The 20624-nt window shown below is 37.8% G+C and overlaps 1 protein-coding gene across 1 annotated transcript in view; it reads left to right on the top strand.

The window, feature by feature from the left end:
• Positions 1–20624, top strand: part of EFCAB6 (EF-hand calcium binding domain 6) — a 112351-nt gene that overhangs the window by 39892 nt on the left and 51835 nt on the right. The window contains exons 10-12 of the mRNA XM_042795142.1: positions 5619–5789; positions 8193–8353; positions 18282–18339. Of these exons, the coding sequence (XP_042651076.1) occupies positions 5619–5789; positions 8193–8353; positions 18282–18339 (390 nt within the window). The remainder of the gene's footprint in view (positions 1–5618; positions 5790–8192; positions 8354–18281; positions 18340–20624) is intronic.

Raw genomic sequence — 20624 nt, forward strand, 5'->3', positions numbered from 1 at the left:
TCTGGCATTTTTTCTCCATTTCTCATTGTAAGACTTTTATTATAAAAGCTTATTATTTGCTTGTGCTGCTTCTTCTCAGTCATACTGTGTCAGTGGTTTGTTCTCTTCATCATTTTACCATTTCATTTATCTTCCAGTTATCTATAGTCATCTGATGTTTTAAAGTTTTAGGTTTCTTTTTCAGGTTATTGCTACATGTATGTATGTATATAAATATATATATATATACAGAGAGAGAGAGATGTGTTTACTCTGTTTATATACAGGTACACAGAGTCACATGTGTATGTACGTGTGTGCATAAAAAGGATGTATAGCACAAAACCTGCAAGACCTCATTAGAGACAGATTTACCTGAGAATGGGTGGTTATCTACAATTCCATTTGAAGGTTTCTGTTACCTGGTTCTGTTAACTATCACAGTTGTTTGATATCTGCCATTTGCATCTGTAGTGTTCTCATTTCTTAGTCAAAATGGTGTACCACTGGGCATAAGTAAGGTATACTGTTGCCTTGGGCAGCAAACTGCCCCAGGACATCAGCACAGGCAGGACTCCAACGCCTGTTTTGCCTCTGCCAGAGTTCTGGACATCCCTCCTAGCTGCTACTTTCAAGAGAGGGATCCAGATGTGTTAATTTGCAGCTGTTGACATCGTTGCGTTGACCGGTACCGTTGGCTAACTCAGTGCTGGGCATTATATCCTGATTATGCAGGGTTCATCTCCAAACCTGGCTCTGTGTTCCCTCTCCCCACTCTTCCTCCTGCTCAGGGCTGTCTCTGGGCCCAAGTAGATTGCCTGCTCTCATTTCCTACTGCAATCTATCGTCAAGTGTGGTATCTCCCAGAAAAGCTGATTTCCTTATTGGTGAAGTGAAATGCAAAACCTACTGGCTTAGATGCTTAAGAAGGAATGCTGTGAAAAACCTTCAGTCTCATGTGATCAACACAAGAAAAGTCTTCCTGGATGTCATATTTCCTTTTCACACTAAGATCTGCGTAGTAACATTTATCAAATACTATTCTCCTGCTTAGCTGCTGTATGAGTTAGTTCAACAAAGAAGTGGTTTCACCAGCAAACTCATTATTAATGTCTGATTAACATAATTATTTATGTAACTGTGTGAGTGGGTTTTCAGCTATTGTGAAAAACCCATGTAAACCAAGTAAAGACATTTCCTCATGTCTTAGAGTTAACAAAAGTAAGTTTCTTGCTCTTTTTCTTCAGGAGATAGAAATAGATTTGAACTTGAATGTCTTCTGTTCTAGGATTTAAATACATTCATGTTCTTATCTAAAGGTTTTTAATAAGTTCATGCAGCATGCTTCTGATTCTTCATCACGACTTTCCAGTCCACAAGCAACTGCCTGTGTCCTTTTTCTTACAACTGATGTTTTTTCTGAATTATTCTTGACATGTTGGAGTCTAAAATGCTACTTGTCCCTATCTGTTAATCCATATTCTGAAAACAAAAACCCAACCTAGTAGCAGTGCTTTCTAAAGTGCACACTAGAAATGTAATGTTCCCTGTAACTATACTACAAATTTGACTTTAAAATGTTGAATCAGATTGGTGTTTCATAAAAAGATGAGTGAAGGACCCTTTGTGAGTCTTTTGTGAATCTTGCAATATTTTGTGATTTACTTTAAAACTCAGATCCTAGAAAAATAATAGATATACAAGGGTCTCAACACCAAAGGTTTAATAATAAAACAACTTCTCTAGCCTCTTAGAATGTTTTAAGAAAGTTTCTCTATATATTCTGAAACACAGGAACAAAAAAGCATTAAAAGTAACTTGAGTGGGCAATATTCAGAATAAATTAGTTGAGCTTTTAAAATTATTATTTTGAAAAAATATTATTACTCTATATGCTATTTTCATACATTGCATTGTATGGAATGCGCTGTTTGATAGTTCTTGTTCTTGATCATGTGGTATCCCAGTCACTTAAGCATTGGCATTTGTGTCATCTGAAGATGTGACATCATAATTTTTTATGACTTTCAGAGTCAGATTGTTGCATTTCCTGCAAATTTAGAAATTTAGAATTGCAGTATCAAGTTGTAACCTTTTACCCGCATTACTTAATTGTTTTGATTTTAGTCTCTTTTAAAAGGAGATTGTTCACCTCGGAGCAAGGAATTCAAGTAGTATTGGAAATTCTCCTAACCCAAGTTCTTAAATGCATCAGATTCACAAAAGAAACTAAACTATTTTCTCTCCTTTGCTGAAATTTGGCATCAGGTAAACTTTACAGTGATCTCAGCATTATAAAATGTTTAACGGAACATAGTTAGTGGTTTTAATATTATAACTTAATACTAAAGAACATTAATACCTATTTAATGTTACATGCTGAAGGAGACCAATTGGTTGTGACATTTAAGTTAAAGACAGGCATTCATATGTGCAGCATAAAACTATGCCTTAATCTGAGATACAGCATTTTGGAAAAGGGAGCTGTTGTAAGTGTGTACATGCAAATACACTGCTTAGCAATGAATATACATCCCCATGGTCCCTGTGCACACAGGAGAAATTAAAGAAAAGTTGAATCTCTTTTGATGAAGGGATAAAATCAGTGTGATAAATAAAGTTAATGAGAATCAGAACTGTGTAGTAATTATTATGAACTCATATAATCTAAACAGAGAGTGCTGTCATGTATCTGTAAAAGGTTTAGGGTTGCCATTTGTCATCTGACAGGTAGTCTGTAATTTATGTGCGACACTGACAATGTTGAACCTGCTGTTGCATAGTTCACTCCAGTTTCAAAAGTAGCTTCATCTGACTTTTTCTAGACTTTGGATTGCTTTTTTGTGTTAGTTCTGGAATATCAGCTTTTGATAAGAATTGTCTGTCCTTACCAGCTCTGTCGCCCTCACAATACACCAAACTATGCTAAAATGCCTTTCTGTCAGTTTTGATGGAATGTCATGATATGTATGTCCCATACACTGGATTGTGTGATCATCCCTTTAGTGGACAAGCTGGATTTTTTTATTACTTTGATTTGCTACATATTGCAGTTCTTAAATTGTAGACTGTGTATTTCTAAATTGAATGAGCAAATAATAGACTGAAAAAATTAAAGCTCTCAGTCTGGTTGACACAAGCAAAAGGAGCACTGGGCATATCTTCAGAAGTACTATTGGCATTTTCTATTAGATGATTTTATATAGATGATATATCACAATTCCTTTCTAATATAATTACATAAAAATTGTTCTTTTTAGCTCTGCAGTATTTCATCTATATACATATACATAGTTGACCACAAAAAGAAAGAATTCACCTAGCAATTTATAGGAAAAGAAATCAGTTTCATATATTGCAGTGGATAATAATAACGCCTACAGCATTCAGGCCATGATTCAGTAAGGCACTTTACTACATGATTTTAATTCATTTACTGAAATGCAGCATTACTGAATGAAATTGTTAACAAAGGCAGAGGTATTGGAGATGGTGGAAAGACAGGCTGAAGAAAGAACCATTTAATCCTCAGCATCTGGATGGTCCCACAGTGAAAGAAATTCATGTAAGAATAGTTTATATTTATACATAACATTATGATTTTTTTGTTGGAATAGACCAGTACATCCCCAGCCACATCACTGATGCTGGGCTGACTTAGATAATGATCTGGGCAATAAAATTAAATTCTTTTGAATAAATAAAATTGAACTTGCAAGGTGGCCAAATAAGCAAATGCAGTCTGCTTAATAAATTCTGATGCAGTATATCTTAACTTTCCCTTATTATCTAAGGTTTGAACAAAATGTAATTTATTTTTATCGTAACAGATATTTCATCTTCATGGGTAAGACCTAGTCATTCTGCACAATTGTTTCTTGTGAAGTACAAGCTATCTCTTGTAGCTTCAGTGCCAGATTCCCTAAGTTATTTACTGGGGGAGGTAGGTATATTATCAAGTTTTGCTTCCATATGATTTAATGCAGTGACAACAGTCTCTAAAGAAAATTCAAATATCAGATAGTAGTTTCACAAGACCATTATCTTTTGATTGCCAAACTTTAAAGTATTTCCCAGACCAACTGATGAAGTAAATAATTGCTCATCCTCTATATTATTACTGCCACCCTGGATCTCTGTGGGAGACTAAAGGGAAACAGAATTTTCTTAGGGTGAATTTTATGAACAGAAAGATATTTGTCTAGTGCTTAGCCAGGAAAACTGAATCACTGAAGGAACTATTTACTCCTAATTTTTCTGTTATTGTTCCACAGCCTTTATTCCACTCTTTCTTCTTCTTTCTCCCCATTATCTTTCCTAGGGTTTCCTTAGAGAAAAGAAAGAAACAATTAAAAAAAAAAAAAAAAAAAAAAAAGTAAAAGTTCAGAAACAAATGTAAAACTATAAAATGCAATAGTCAGTCATAGAAAAGAGTTGGTAGAAGTCCTTATTTAAAACTCTCCTACATAAATTATGGATATTACTTGCCATGAGAACTGAGAGAAAACTATACCTTAAGTGTAACACAGTAACAGTATTCTGATTATGTTGTTTGAAGACATCCATTGCCTACTACCTTACAGTCCAGCTGAGTATCCATTGGCATGACAATGTGAGTGGGCATCAGGCTAAAGATTCTCCCTGAGAGCTGATTCGCCCTCAGTATCCAGGTCGAGAATGCTAGTAGACCCATCCTAGCAGCATAGCTAATTTAAAGGATTCATAAAAAGATGCAAAGGAAGTATGAGAAAAGAAAGAGGAGGTCCAATGATGGTAGGTCTCAAATATTTCAGATTAACACACCACCATCAACAGTCAGAATTTCTCAAGACTTACCATGTACTTATAATTACATCTTTAAATTAATCTCTGTAATGACCTAAGTGTTTGCATTTACTTCGGCCTTATGGACCATCATGGCCATGGATGACATCGGAAAACTCCAGCACTAGAAGAAGCTGTGCTCAAAGATAAAATGTTAGTTGAGTTTTTGGTTGTTGTTCTGAAGATAATAATTAAGAAAATCTGCCACAGACAAGCGAGCACTGGTAAATTTCGGCTCATGTGGTGTCTATGAATATGCTGAGAACTATATTAGGATCTAATAACAAACATCACTTGATGGACTTTTGCATGGACTTAAGGTAATGGTTGAGGTACATGGTAACAGCAACTTAGACTCAGCTTGACTCAGCTGCGTCAAGTTCACTCAGATCCACCAGCTATTTAGTCAGACACAACTTTGTGTGAATATTGATTCCAGACCAGGCAAGGAATGAAATGTAGTTGATAAACTGACCTGAATGTGAGCTTGTCTGTGCAAAGCAAGTTTACATATCTGTTCACTTGTTGCACAGTTTACCAGCAAACTAAATAATCTATCCCAAGGTAACGGAAAAGTCACTATAGTTTAATTCCCATAGTTTTAGTCTTTCATCCAGTGAATATTCCAGCTGTGTGTTCACTGAAAACTGGAGCATATGCAGGCTATTGAAACAGCTATAGAGGTCTCAGTTACTGTAGGTCAGGATGATCTAGCAGTGCAGAATGGCATGTTGGAATCAGTATTGCTTTAGTAAATGTTTGTTCTTTTTTATGCATGCTTTTTTTTTTTTTTTTTTTTTTTTTTTTTGTCTTAGAAACAAGATGGAAAGATCACAAGAAATTACCTTCATCATGTTTTAAATAACTTGGTATTTCAACTGAAAGAAAAAGACTTCCAGGATTTAATTGAGACAATTGATCCAGAACAGACAGGATACCTTGACTACCATGAATTTTTAGACTTGTTCGAAGCAAAAGAATCAGTAGTAAGTGTTTACTTTTAATTCTCTAGCTATAACCTCTTTTATAATGGCTGTGGCAAAATGCTGGATTGTGTTTTGGTAAAATGTTATGCTATGCATACAGTTTTTGTCTAAGTTAGTATGTTTGCATTCATTCCAACAATGGAATAATCACAATCAGCACTTCTAGACTTTTTGTTTTCTGAAGCATCAATCAGAAAGCAATCTCATGGTTACTGGAGGTTTTTGAAATCTCCAGCAGGATCACTAGATCATGCATGCCTGTACAGCAGAGGAGGAACAGTAGTAGTACTTCTTAGCTTTCACTTGTCAGATCTGTTTTGCTGATACCTTGTTGTTTCTTGTTTTATCTATTATTCTTTATATATTATTTAGCATATATTTATACGTTGCTATAAAATATATGCTAAGTACTACACAGATGTTGCATATTTTCCTGGGTACAGCTTTGACAGCTTCTGAATTTGCAATCATTTTATAATGTTTTCCTTTAGAACCATTCACTGAAGGTACAGAGAGGTTACGTGCTGAAACTCACAGTCAATGCTTCTGTGCAGTACGTCCATTTCCTTTGACAGAAATAAGTTGATACTTTTTTTGCTTACCAAATTGCTCTAAGCAATAACCTAAGCTGCACTTCACAAATCTACTTCCTAATATTAAGAAACTGTTAATAATTTTCAATATTAACTCTCTTTCAGGTTTGTGTTAGTTTGTCAGCTAACTAACTCCATATTTAGCTTTGTCTTAGGTAGTCTGGATAGTGGCTTTGAGAGATATCAAAGGAGCGCAGGAGTGTCAAGAGAGGTACTAGATGCACAAAAAGAAGGTCCCATTGAATAGCTCTGAATGGTGTGCGTGGTTTGAAATGCTTTGATGTTAGGAGCTGAAACAGGCTGCTTTCCACTTTGATGGCTCCAACAATAGCAACATTTGATGCAGCAACTCAAGTCCCTTCCAGCTGGTTTTGAGTAGAATAATGGTCTGGCTGAAATTCTGGGGCAAACTTTAGTAGCTGTAAAATTAACATGCTGGAGAAAATGCAAATGCTGACAGTGTCTACATGCGCAACTGATGTGCACACCAAGTGGGATTTACAAATTAAGATGCTTAGGCTCAAATTAGAGATGTACACAGATAACTAGCCATTTTTGACATTTAAAATAAGCATCCCAAATGAAGTAAATGATAGTATGAGGGAAGGCAGGTAAAGGAAATGTTAAACATCATAGAACATTGTCATCTTGGGATGAAATACCACCAGGAGTGGCACAGTAGCTACATGTGAGCCTGGCAGCTGTGGTTCCACACTTGGAGAGTGGTTCTGCCCAGAGGAGTAGGTCTGTTCTAGACTGTGGCTGAGTTTGTACCCAGATCTTGATGAAAAGCAGCTGCAAGGAAGCCTGTGTGTCTGGGAATCCTTTTGTTTTGTGTCCTGAGTGGTGACACCAGCTCCATCAATATGACTCATACTGTAGAAAAGGCAGATTACAGGTTGTACAAATAAAAGAGGACAAATTTTTCAAGAAATCTCTTCATTTTTGTCATTCCTTTAGTAAATTATTTGGTCAGAGGAATCTTAAAAGCAGAAATGGCCAGAACCAGAACCTGGAACCAATCTAGGTGCACAGCTAGCTAAGAAAACCCAAGAGGCATCTCAACCTCCTTCGTTTTACCTGAAATTTTGCATAGTACAGTATTTGGCCAGATCTGCAATTATGCAGATTGTCAATATGTGAACCTGTTCTTGCTTCTTATAACTTTTTGTTTTTAACTTACTGAATTTAGAAGTAAAAACCACTTTTATTCTAACTGCTAGTACTACAGACGGATCTTAAAGCAGGTTCAGTAAACCAGATTTTGTCAATATTTTCCCCTGTGCAAGCTCAATGTCTTCAAATTATGCTGTAAGTTGAGTGCCACTTGCAATTTATTCAGTACTAGTGGATTTTGTTTCACAAGTCTGAGAGAAGAAACAGACAGCAAAAGTTCTGTGTTGTTATCACTCAGTAGACATGCCTCTTCAGTCACTTAAAGAAGCAGATCTATGAAGTGAGGTATATGCTTCCTTGCAGCCAGACACTTTTCAGTCAGTTTTCAGAACATTTTCAAGGGTATATTTTGGGCCTGATGTTTCATCATGTTTCAAAATTAGCACACTAAAACTGTTTTAGTTGAGCATAACTTTGTTTCATAGAACAAACCTAATAAAGAAGTCTGCTCTTCTTGTTTTAGCTTGTAATACTGTAAGTGATAACATAGTTGATTTTCAGTAAATGTTGGTCTTCCAACATTAGATTTGTCATTTTAGTACATTTTTTTAATGTGTTAATGCTATCATAGTTTAACTTCAGGGATGCTTTTTTTTTTTTTCTTTCCTGCATTACTAATTGATTCAATTGTTAGGTGGGGGAGACCCCTTCAGATAAAATCACAGAAAATTGGAATGATTTTCATAAGGCTTTGCTGTCCTATAATCCTAAGTGTACTGGCACTGTTAACAGAAGTCATCTAAGAAAAGTCCTACACCTGTGTTGTCCCTCTTTGTCAGATCAACAATTTATGAAGTAAGTTGATGATGTGTGAATTGTAACAGGTTTAATGTAGTGTTTTTTCTTACTATATCTTTCTTCCTGTCTTTTAATATGGCAGCTATACCTGGAAGCATTAAGTATTTTGGTTTGCCTTAACCATAAAGAAAAGTTTGGTGGAAGAGGTGCCCCATTCTTCATATGATGAGTTTGTAAATCCCTTATTTATTTTCTTAACAATTCCGTGTTGGAAACTCTTGTGAGTTTGATTTTATTTCAGCATTCCAAATGTGAGACAAGCCTTTTCAACAAAGGAATAAGTGATCCAAGCTGGAGATCCAAGACATTATCTAACATTATTTAGTATTTCCAAGCACAGAGTAATACAAAATTAATTAAATTAATGTTATGTCTTTCCTCAGTAGACTATTGTTGTAAAGAACAAGGAATTGAAATTTAATATTGCCAACATGAAATCTCATTTTCAATATGAGCAGGCTCCCGAAAGTGGGGAGTCAGAAGAGCTACAAGCATGGAGAACATGGGGTCAAAATATCTACGTCCAAAGAAGAGGGAATTGTATTAGGCATTTTGTTGCAATAACATTTCAGTCAGGTTATAATCAGGTCTAATCGACTCTCTCAGGAGCTCTAGTTTTCTCTGCTTACAGCCAGTGACTTTCAGAATGATGTGGAATTCTTTCCTACCTTTGAAAACATAATAGGAAAATCAAAGAAATCAGTTCCAGTCTGACCCTTACAACCGAGTGTCCTGCTGATCATTGTGTGTGAGGAGCAAACACAACAGCATCAATAGGAAATGGCTTTTGGAAAATAATCTTTGATCCTGAAATATGAATGAGCATGAGTATGATCAGTAAAACCAATTCTACTGTAGGCATTTTCCTTTCTATAAATGTCTTAGAGAAAACTTTGGGTGCTATGCATTGGGTTCATAAAAGTCATGTTCCCAGCACAGTGTGCTGTAACTATATGCTTTCATCATCTGTCAGTTTTATAGCTCTGTGTTGTATAGTATATAATTAGTGGTCATTGATCATGAACAAGTAATTATCCTTTGAATTACCTGGGGCTCAGCAGTTACACAATTTTCTAAATAATGTTTCTACCATTATTTGTGTCAATGAGAGAGATCTGTACTATAAGAAAATTCAGGAATTACAGCCACTTTGTATTGTAAAGTGGTCTTTACTTGAAATTCTAAACAATTCCTACAAGAAAATGATATAGAGTAAAGTAGTGGGAGGCAAACTGTTAAGGTTTAATTCATTCATCATTGTGGTCAATGGCTGTTTTGCTTTTGTTTCAAAAGGATGCAAGATAAGCCTTTTGAGATCAGTCTGGCAAAATGCTGAACACTGAGGTTGTGTTCTAACAAAGCACAGGAAGAAGTGGGTATAGTACTTTTAGGATTTCTGTTATGGCAAATATCGAGCATATTTGCATATTTGCATTATTGAACTGTGACACTTGAAAAGTGAAGTATCTGTGTTTAACAAAGCGAGATATGCAACACCATATATGGGATGAGTTTAGAGTCTTTTTATAGGAATAGCATCTAAAACATGCATCTAAAAGAAAATGTTTGGATTCCATTGTTGGAGACATTCAGGGGCATATAGTCTTGCACTGGCAATGTTCACTCCATGAAAACAGGGTCTCATTCACACCATATTATTAATTCTTCTGTAGTAAACATTTCTAAAGGCACTTGTTCTTAGCAGCATCACTCATCAGGGTCATGTTCTAGAGAGCTGATGACCACACTGGAGAAGAAATGTAATTCTTATAATAAGATGAAGAGGGAAATTATACTCAGCAATGCAAGAGATAACCTGCTTGATTGGACAAGTATTTGGTTTTAGGATATTTGAGTAACAATATAGCTAATGAAGTTAAAATGGCTCATCCACAGGTGAGGTGATATTTTAGAAAATCTCCTCTGTTGTATGCTACTTTTAGAGTTGTCATTCTGTGATTTAGCCTGACTCCTTAAAAATATGTTTTGACTCACATGTTTTTAGCAATCTATATTCCTTTGTTTCAGATGTGGCATTAATTTTTATGTTAAATCTTATTTAAAACTATCCTAGGAAAACATAGTGGATTATGCAGAGAAACAGTGGATGGCACTGTTCATTCGTTGCTCTAAAGTGGCAAGAAATGCCAGGTTTTAAAAGGCTGTATTTTAAAATAATAAGAAAAAAAAAAAAAAAAAAAAAAAAAAAAGAAAAAGTAATTGACTCCTCTAAATGCATACACACTGGTCTTAAGACTATCACATCTGTGCTGGGAATGCCATAACCAGATTGGGGATTTAGCACGGGTGCTTTAAGGAATGCAGAGTTTTTGAGCAAAAGGTGATGAAGTGACTGAATTACGTTCTGAATTCCAGTGGTTCAGCTACATCAGTCTTATTTATTTGAAATGATACTTCTGCTTTGGGGGGCTTCTACTATAATTGGACTTTTGCATTGATGTGACTCATCCTGAGGCACTTGAGGACAATACTGCTATCGCTGCAGCAGAATAGCTGGAATGCCTGTCCCAGATGGCTTCCTGTGAGATGACATTCAGACTGGGGAAAAGAGGGAACAATTTTTAAGGGCATTTGGAAGCCTTTTATGGATTACACTCACAAAGCAGATGTTGCTCTGTAGTGTTCACAGCCATTTTCTGTGTGAAGGCTACACTTGTTTTAGCTGAGTAGAGCTTCACTGTTACTAGAAAATGGAGACTCTTTTCCCTTCCTGTCACCTCCCTGACACTTTCTCCCCTGCAGTATATATGGCGTGGATTAGATTTCTCAAAAGAAAATAAAGCTTTGATTTCTTCTTCTTCCCCCACCCCCCCCTTTTTTTTTTTTTTTTTTTCCCCACAGAAGCAAGGCATTGAAGCACTTGGTATGGTAAGTTACAAATGTTCTTTACCACAGGTATTTTTTTTAGTGTCATTCTAAATAGAACAGGCACGTGGAATAAATGGAGTGCAGAGAATGCCGTGTGTCCCCAGCACAAGGACAGGAGCTTTCTGCTTTCATCCAGGAATGCCCCAAAGCTTTACCAACATGAATGAAATCCTGGAAGGCTGAACAGCTCAGTGAAGCAGCAGCACAGTGATGACAAGGGTTCTGATTCATGAGCTCTGCTAATTTATATAGGAATGATTTAAGAGGGTAATTTAACAGGCTCAGAGAACTACCGACTCGACCTCTTCACTGGAAGTTACCCTCAGAATAACAGAAGGGGCTGAACAAACAGTGTGTCTGTTCCTGGGCTGAGAAAGTTCACATCCAGGAATATTAACTTAGACCACTAGTGATTTTATTTTATATTCTTATGCTAGGCAGCAAGTTAAGGTAAACAAGGGCTTTCATTCGTGATTTCTGACAGATTTAGTTGTGCAGTGGCTGTAATCTTAGCTCCCTCTTCCATCAATGCAGCTCAATTCAACAGGTCAGTGTCGGGTGAGCCAGGTTTCTTCCAAGTCTCCACCATATAATTCAAGCTTTAATTACGCAGGGTATTCACAAAGGGTAACTGTAGGTGGGGGAGGCTTGTGTCTTTAGGCTCCTTTTAGAGTCAGTGGAGCTCTTCTAGGTAATGATACAGTGTTTAAGTTAGGTTCCTGCTTTCTCTGTAGGCTACAGAAGGAGGAGCCTGGGAAGGCTAGTTTCCAGTGCTGAAGGATAGCCTTCTGAATAATGCCCTTAACTGTATATGGAAAGGAAATGTGTTACTTTGATCATCTTTGCCTTAAGGTACTTGTATTATGCATTGTTCTCAACCTCCCAAATTATTTTAAATACTTATTTTATCCAGGTTATGCTATAAATATAAGGACAGCTCTTCTGATGGAATCTTTTACAAGATGCTTTTGGATAACTTAAAAGTTGCTGTTCTTTCTGGTGACTTAAATGATGTCAGCTCACATATATCAAAGGAAAAACAACAGAGAGAACAGAAAAGGCAAACAGAGCTTTCAAAAAGGCACTGTTATTACAGAAAATTTTCTATTTAATGTAAAGAAAAAATATGTATAGAAAGGAGACTTTCAGATAGACTGTGGATACATGCTGTTTTTCTAATGGTAAGTACAGTCCTGGGCTGATCTCTCATTTCACAGAGATATATTCAAAATCATACAACACTCAGAGCAATGCATCAGGAGAGCAAACACACATGGATCATTCATCAAAGCGTCTAGGATTCAGATAAAAATGGTTGAGCTCACTTTACAGGGTCCACAAGGATTATATCTCACTGCATCATTCAAAAATTGAGGTTTTGCCCTCTAGATAATGTCTGAAGAGTAAGCTTGTGATCCTCTGCAGAATGAGTGTGGCTCATTATTCAGGAACTGGATTTAAACATCCTCAGAGGATCAGGAACTCTGGCACATCCGATGACTGTGACTACTACAGACCGTAGCTACAGCCTCCAACTGAATCAGCATCATTGATATTGGCATCCAGGTTGTAAAGATGTATGAGTTATTGATTTTCCTCGATTTTTACTTATGAATATATGTAAATACCTGAATAATGTGTGGGGGGAAACAACAAACTTTCCCTTGAAATGTGATGAGCTTCTCCTAAAAATATTTTTTTTCTTATATTTGCATGTTGATTTACATGTACAATCAGACCTGAAACACGTATTTCCTTTTACTCGAACCCAGATAGTGCTTTATGTCCATGGAGGCCTGCTCACTGCCTACCTTCCCTCGTTTTTAGACTGGTATTCCATAAAACAGAATGCCCTATGCATTGCCCCAGATTCTCCTCAGACTTCTTTGTTTCATCTCCAACAATCTGATCTTTTTGTGTTTAAGTCCCCATCTGAATCCCCTTGAGAGCAGCTTTAGGGATTGCCTTGTCTGTGCATTCACACATCAGAACTGGCAGCTTATTCCTATGGCTGAAAAAGCCCATTCCTGTTGTCTCTGTTCTGTTGTCTCTGAGCTTTCCCACAGGATCTCTACGCAATTTTCAACACAAATGTGTTGCAGGGACACCAAACATAGGTATAAACAATGGCCTCGGAGCAATGACCCTGAATACTAGTTTCAGTGCCGCTCAGTGCAACCTGCAGCAAAGTTCTCATAAAATGGTTTGTAGGCCCACCAGGACCTTCACGTTTCTGTCATGGACATGCAGAAATTTGCAGTGGATATTTGTCATTCAGATCGGCAATATGAGGAATCAGGTGCCTGCCAAAGGACCCTGCTGAAGGACAGCTTGCACTCACCAGACTTCACTCACCACTCTTCGCCAAGCTCTGCTGCAGAAAGGCAAAGAAGAGGAGGAGTGTGCTATCCATCTTCTGAAGGCCTCTCAGGCACTGAGGCATCCTTCTGTCTCTCCTAGCAAGGTCTTGGGATGATACAATTCTTTTGGGATATTTTTAAAAAGACCACAATCTCCTTTACCTTCTTGCCAAGGTGACTATTGGCTATGAGGCTTTTGAACTGCTTTATACAGCGTGGTCAGTCGCTAGCTGTTGGGAGGATGCCAACTGTTTGGAGGAGTTACCTGGCTACCTGACAGCAGTTCATGTGAGACAAGTTCTCCGGCACAAGGCCTGAGTCATTTTACCATGTCAGGCCCGCACAGGAGTGAGTCAGTCCCTTGTTCAGAAAGCTGGGACCATGCTGTAAACATACCAAGGCTGACCTATTTATGTCATTGACAAGAATGGTTTAGGCATTCTGACAAGTTTTAAACAAAACCTTTGGCTGTTGAGTTTCTGAATTGGTCAGTGTCTTGGAGCTATGTCAGATGAGTTGCTCTAAGTATAAGCAGTGGTTTATATCTTCCCTTTAGTGCCTCTTGTCCTAGTGATGTTCTGTGGTGGCCAAGTCAATTCTGGTGCCAACACCTTCTTAACCTCCTAGCCCGGAGTTCAAGGCTTCTGTCCCTCCTCCTGAAACTGCTAAAATGAAAGTTCAGTATTCTTATGAATCTTAATGTTACCTCTTTCCTTGTTATATAATGGCTGCTGTGCAGTCCTCATTTGTCAAATTATGTCTGCTCCTTTCGTTAGTGAGAATTCATGACCATGAATGGAAAAGATACATTACATGAAATCTCTAGGAAAGCAAGCCTCGACTCTTTCTTACCAAAATGGTGATTTTGGACCAATGGTCTGCAAGAGTTGGAATCTTGATATTTCCACATCTTTCCACCTACAAGTTCTTTAACAGGTTGGGGTGGTTAACGTATCCCTACCTGTGAAAGATCCTGTTCCACAGTGGCCTTCATCTTAATCCTCAGAAATTTTAGCAGACTGCCTTTGTCTACCAAATTCTTTCCTAATTTGCTTTTGTGAGACTCTAGGAAGTACCTAAGACCTTATGGTTGGCTCTTTCTATGCAGTATTTTTTGGGAACAGAGTGTTACTGCAGCCACATTGCAAGATTATCCAAGATCCTTCAGAAATTTCCCAAAGTTATTTTTACTGAGGTCCAATGCCATTTCTACTGAAAAGCTATCAAAGTGTAGAGTTGGCAAGATAAAAAAAAAATGCAGATGACTCACCAACATGGAATACAATTCTGTCAACAGGACACAGTACACTAAACTCAAGATAAATCAGTGGCCTCACTAATAAATAACTCTGTCCCTAACTTCTGCTGAGCCACCATCTGGAACTTTATCCGTACCTTCAGCAAGCATTCTGGCACCCATAACTGAGTAGTATAGTAGAGAACTGTTAGAGTACATGGATAGGTTAGGTTTGTCAGGCCTGAATGAAGAATTTTGACACCTAGCCCCAGTGAGATGGGAATGTGCAGGAGTAAGGTTTGGTGTCTCACACAGTGAATGTACTTGTGGCTCACTACTTGAAGGTAGAAAAAGAACATACTTCTCACTGAGAACTTCAGTCTGGCAGCTGGGCAGGAGGCAGTACATGGATAGCCCAGAGAAGCACATATGCTGATTGCTTGGCTAGCTGCTAACAAATGGAAAAGATAACGTCCCTACCTTCCCAGCTCAGAGAATGAAGAGTGTCTCTCCTTTTCATGACTTCAATTTCACAAAACTTGTAACTGCTATATATCTGAAGACCCCTACGCCTCTCAGGTTTGACTGAAATAGGTAGATGGAATCCAAACTTAGGGAAAAGACTGGCAGATGTGGATGAAAAGGCTGATTGCATTATTCTTATTTCCTTAGGAAACCAAGGTAAAAGTGGTGCTAGTTGGAGGGGAGTATAGTTTAAAATATAAGCTTGCCTGAAATCAGGGTAGATCTCAAGGATCCCTAGTGGCTCTTGTGTCTCTTTACAGGCTTTGAACTCTTTGTGACTTTGTAATTACTGCCTGAAAGCAGGAATAGATTTCTTAGAAATATGTCAGTAACTCTCCAGTTCTCCTCCTTCCCTGTTTTTAAAGCTAGGTAGTGTGTTTGCTTTTCTGCATAAATTTGGGAGACAATTTTAGCCAGTTCTTTAAGAACTAATATGAATACATAGAAGTATTCTGTAATTTGTTATTTCCTTACTTGTTATTAGTATTGATTGTTCAAGCAGCCTGCTTGTATTTGACTCTTTATTGAAGATACAAAGAGGCTTTAAGTGCCTCATCCCCTTAATGCAATCTGTTGATAGTTTTCTTTCTATGTTGAATAGAAAGCCAAATTTTTTTTCTTGATCCCTCTTATATTACTGAAGCATTTAGAGAATGAGTTCTCATTACTCTTGATGTTTTTGATATTGAATCTCATGTTGTGTTGTGGCTTTTCAGATTTTGTTCGTATGTACTCATGCTTCCTTCTTATAGTGTAATGGCATGTTATTTTCCCATTAGACCCAGTTCCCGTGACACTTATGTTCCTTGAGAAGGTAGAAATTTACTTTTTTTCACTATTCTTCTGCCTTTTACCAGTGTCATAAACTCTGTCATTTCATCATCATTCCTGCCTAAGCTGTATTTCACCTTTTCAAGCAGTTTCTCTGTGTTAATTAGGATAAAATTTAGAAAGACTTTCCCTTCACTAGATTTTGCAGCATCAACAGGATGTCACTGACACATTCTGATAATTTGCTGGACAACTTGTGTTCTGCTGTAATCTTGCCCAACCAATTATAACCAGCTCTTTTACCCTGGATGATTTTGCTTGTTTTTTTTTGGTTTTTTTTTTGTTTTTTTTTTTTTTCCCTCAGGAAAAAAAAAAAAGCTCAAAGAACTTCAAATCCAAATCCGGTTTTCCCTGTTGGGGAATCCTACCTAGGCATGATGCCTACCTAGGCATGCTACCATTGTAGCACTCTTATTCTCATAGGTTTTTATCAGTAGGACTCTAAATAGGGTTTAATTTACCGAACTGTATGATTCTAAGATCCTCCAAGAACTATAAAGACTTCCAGCTCCCTTTCTTTATACCACATTTCTTATATTCATGTACCGACAACCAGCATGCTTGATCCCTTCTGTCTGGTTTTGTCTCTTCTATGACCCTGTAATGTAGAACCCTATACAAGCAGGTTTAGGTCCTCAGCTAAGTGACTGTGCGCTTTTATGTCAGCTCCTTTATTCGACAGGTTATAAAGCTAGTAGGTAAAGAGAGCTTCTCATGAATAAGTCCCTGACAGGGAATGTGGTCTTTTAGATCACATCCTGCAAGTAATCATTCATTTATTTCCAGGACGCATCCAGCCTTTGCCTCAGTTTTGAACTTCAATAAGGAGGAAGGGTAAAAAGAACATTTGAGTTTAACTTCATCGCCTGTCCTGTAATTACTTTTACATTTTCTCAGGGTCATTCATGGCAAGGTCTATGTTGATAGGCAGGAGAATATAATAATCACTGGGATGGGACAGGTAAAGTTGGTAATGCTTTGGCAACCTCTTGCATTTAGGCAGGATAACAGATATCTCAGGAGACTAGGTGCCTTCAGCAGATGAGTCCATCTGAGATCATCAGGAGGGAGTCACCAGTCACTGTCATCTTTGGATCCCTTTTGGGAGGCTTAGAGTTAATCTTGTGTGCTGCTCAGATCAAAGTAAAACTCTTTTCATTAGCATATTTTGAGAATAAGAGTTAGAGTGTTATCTTCAAGTTTACGGAATACTATAAAACAGAGTTAATAATTCTATAAAATAAGAGTGCTTAATAATTCTGCATTTTGCTTATATGGAAATACATGCTCTAAAATTTAACAAAAATAATTGTTCTAACTTTCCTTTTCATGGGTTATAGTAAATCCCTAATAGATGTGAAATAGGTACAAGCGGGACACATTACATACCCTTTACTTTAATTTATTTTCTGTCTTTAAAAGTTATTAAATATTTAATTGTTATTTATTTTAATGGCTTATTGATGAAGGTTGTGGTATTTCAGCAACAAGATTATATAGCCCATATCTATGTACTTTCTTATGGGACCTGAGAAAGAAAGGTATTCTGGCCATTCCTCCAAAGGGAAACAGCATGGAAATGATATACTTAGAATCCAGGAAGACAGAAAACATCATAGGAGATATTTTTTTCCTTTTAAAACCAATGGAAATATTTTCATTAACTTCTTTCGTGTTAGCTTAGCCGTCTCATGTTAACTGAGGAGGTATTAAAGAATGAAGGTGGCTCCTTAGCTGATGTAGAAACTTGGGCTCATTAGAAACTAAGCCTGTGATCTGGAGGTTTGGGATCTCAATTTGGAAAAAAAATATATATATTTTAGAGCAGTATCAGTCTTTTTCTTTTTCTTTTTTTTTTTCTGTAAAGCAATCTATACATAAGAAATATTTGCACAATATAGGCCTTGGAATTAATGATTGCTCTAACTTGATCAACCTGTCATTTTGGTTTGCATCAAAGAAGCTTCTTCTATGTCTATGTCTTGTTTGTCATTAAAGCAGTCTTGTTCATTATTGCTGAATCAAATGTTTGAAACTACAAAAAATAAGTGACTTGCCTTCATGTACAATCTTTCATTTTTAGAATCAAGCAGATTGAAGATCAAGCTGACAAATATGCCTGGAATAGATCTGTTGACGAAGTAATTAAAAGGCTGAAGGACAGTGAGATACAACAGGCAGCAACTATTAAAGACAGCTTTTTTGCCTACAATAAGAAATCACATAGGAAAATTAATAAAGCTGGCTTGCGAAGGTAGGAAAAATATTAGGTATTTTTCTCTCTCCTGTACTTTTCCCAGAAAGATACTTATCGTTTTAGCAATGTGCCTGCTCCCACAGCTAGGGTTAAATCCTCCAGGACTGTTTCAGTTACGGATGAGCTAAACAGGTCCCATGCAGGTTATTGTATGAGAAAGAATATCATCTTGTCTTTAAAGACATACAGTTGTCTTCCTGTAGCAACACTATACCTTGAAAGCTTCAACTGCTTCCAGTCAAGAAGCATATGTATGAATTGGGACTGACAAGACACAGTTGGGCCTTGAAGGTCTAGTGTCAACCAACAGCACACCTCTTATGCAAAGTGAGTGGGCATACGGTGAAGAATCACCTAAGCCTAAGACTGAGAGTCCTTAAGCCCTCTTTGCAACTCCACAGTGGTAGGAACTGGATATAGGTAGGTGAAGAACAAGAATCTTAACAGATAGAGCATGACACTTTGAGGAGAATGACCTAAGCTAATTTTATACCATCTTTCAGATTTCTGAGCCTCATCTTCCTCTGAACCAGTCTTGGACTGCGATGCGCCTTGTAATCATGATGGGACTCAGGAGACACCCCCTGGGGTCCCCACTTCTCTTCCTTGCTCACTCTTGCTCTACTGTCAAAGGAGCCTGCAGTGACTGTGTCAGGGAAATCTCCAGATGTCTAGTACCATTTTGGGGCATAGGCTGGTCCCCAACAAGAGAGGAGAACTGTTCTGTAGCTCTTATTTGAATTCAGTGGATTTGATAATGTTGTAAATTTCCAGTAAAATTATTTGATGTTGGGTGGTTTTTGATACTGGTTTAGCTGATTTGGGTACAGCATCCCAGTGGTGAGAGGATCCACAATAATATGAATGTATCGACATTGCATAGTTTTTACTTGCCAAGACTTCCAGCTGAATTTTGTCTGTGTCTTTTTTGAGGTAGGGTTTTCTGTGGTGTTCCCAGGGCCCATGGCAGCCTTGATGGCTTATCTGACTGCATGTTGTGCTTTGGACAGACTTGTGAGGTCATGGATTTAGGACTGTACATGTGATGCTGATAGCACCTAGCTGTACATTTATTTCTTTTCACATTTTAAAGCAAAATGCTTTGCTGAAAGCTGAGACTGGGGAGGAAAAGAAACATGATGGCAGTAATATTTCCCTAGTCCACCTAGGTATAAACAAGAGCTGCTGCTGAATAGTGTTATGGCAGTAATGCATGCTCTGCCCTTTTTCCAGGAGCTAAAGGCGAGAATCAAGGGTCAAACCAGAACTGTACCTTTGAAAATGGCCTGTGTAGTCCCTTGAGAAAGTTGTTCCAATCCGGTTTTATTCTGGTTCAGTAATAAACATCGACTTCCCACCCATGTACCCTGGACTGTACATGTTTTTTGCCAGCTACTGCTGCAGGGCCAAATGTACTGACTGTGAGGGGGTGTCAGGCTGTTGCCTCCCTTCCTCCCCTTCCCAGCACAGACCCATGAGGTATGTGCTCCGCATCCTACGACAGGACCAAGGCTGTTACTACAGACCCTTCCCCCATGAACGCGATAGCTGCATTCAGCTGCACATGTTCTTACCCTCAGGTGGATATCTTTCTGCAGCTTTGTCCAGGAAGTGACACTGCTTTGAAATGAAGGGGAGGGAAAGAGGGAGGACGAAACGCATAAAACATTTTCTATTTTTCTTAATATTTTCTTGTTAATAACACACTTATTACGAATGTGTTAAGCTGCAACCCTTCCTCCCATACAGATCTGACATCTGTGGCATGTACCTTTGGGACACTGGCTTTGGTTGTTGCAATTTACACTACAATGTGATACCTAAGAGGCTTATATGTTGCCTGCAGCTAATGCAGTAATGTGTGTCTTGTCACTGTTAGCAGAACAAACTCATTCTACCTGCTGCTTTTTCTTCTGTGTTGGCTGTCTCTGTACAACTCACATTTAAGATATTTGTATAGCACCAGAAGCTATTGAACAGTTAGTCTTTGTGATTTCATTGTTCTTTTATTACACTACGGATGATGCATTTCTCAAGTTTTGGCAATGCACAAAGGATAAAAAAAATGTACCTGCAGCCAGGTGCATACATCAATGCACTGTGATGTTCTTGGACCCTGCAAGCTCAGCAGAGTCCATCTGGGTAGAATACTGCCCCGAAACTCTGCTT

Source organism: Tyto alba, unplaced genomic scaffold, assembly GCF_018691265.1.
Source record: "Tyto alba isolate M040663 unplaced genomic scaffold, T.alba_DEE_v4.0 Super-Scaffold_21, whole genome shotgun sequence".
NCBI lineage: Eukaryota > Metazoa > Chordata > Aves > Strigiformes > Tytonidae > Tyto > Tyto alba.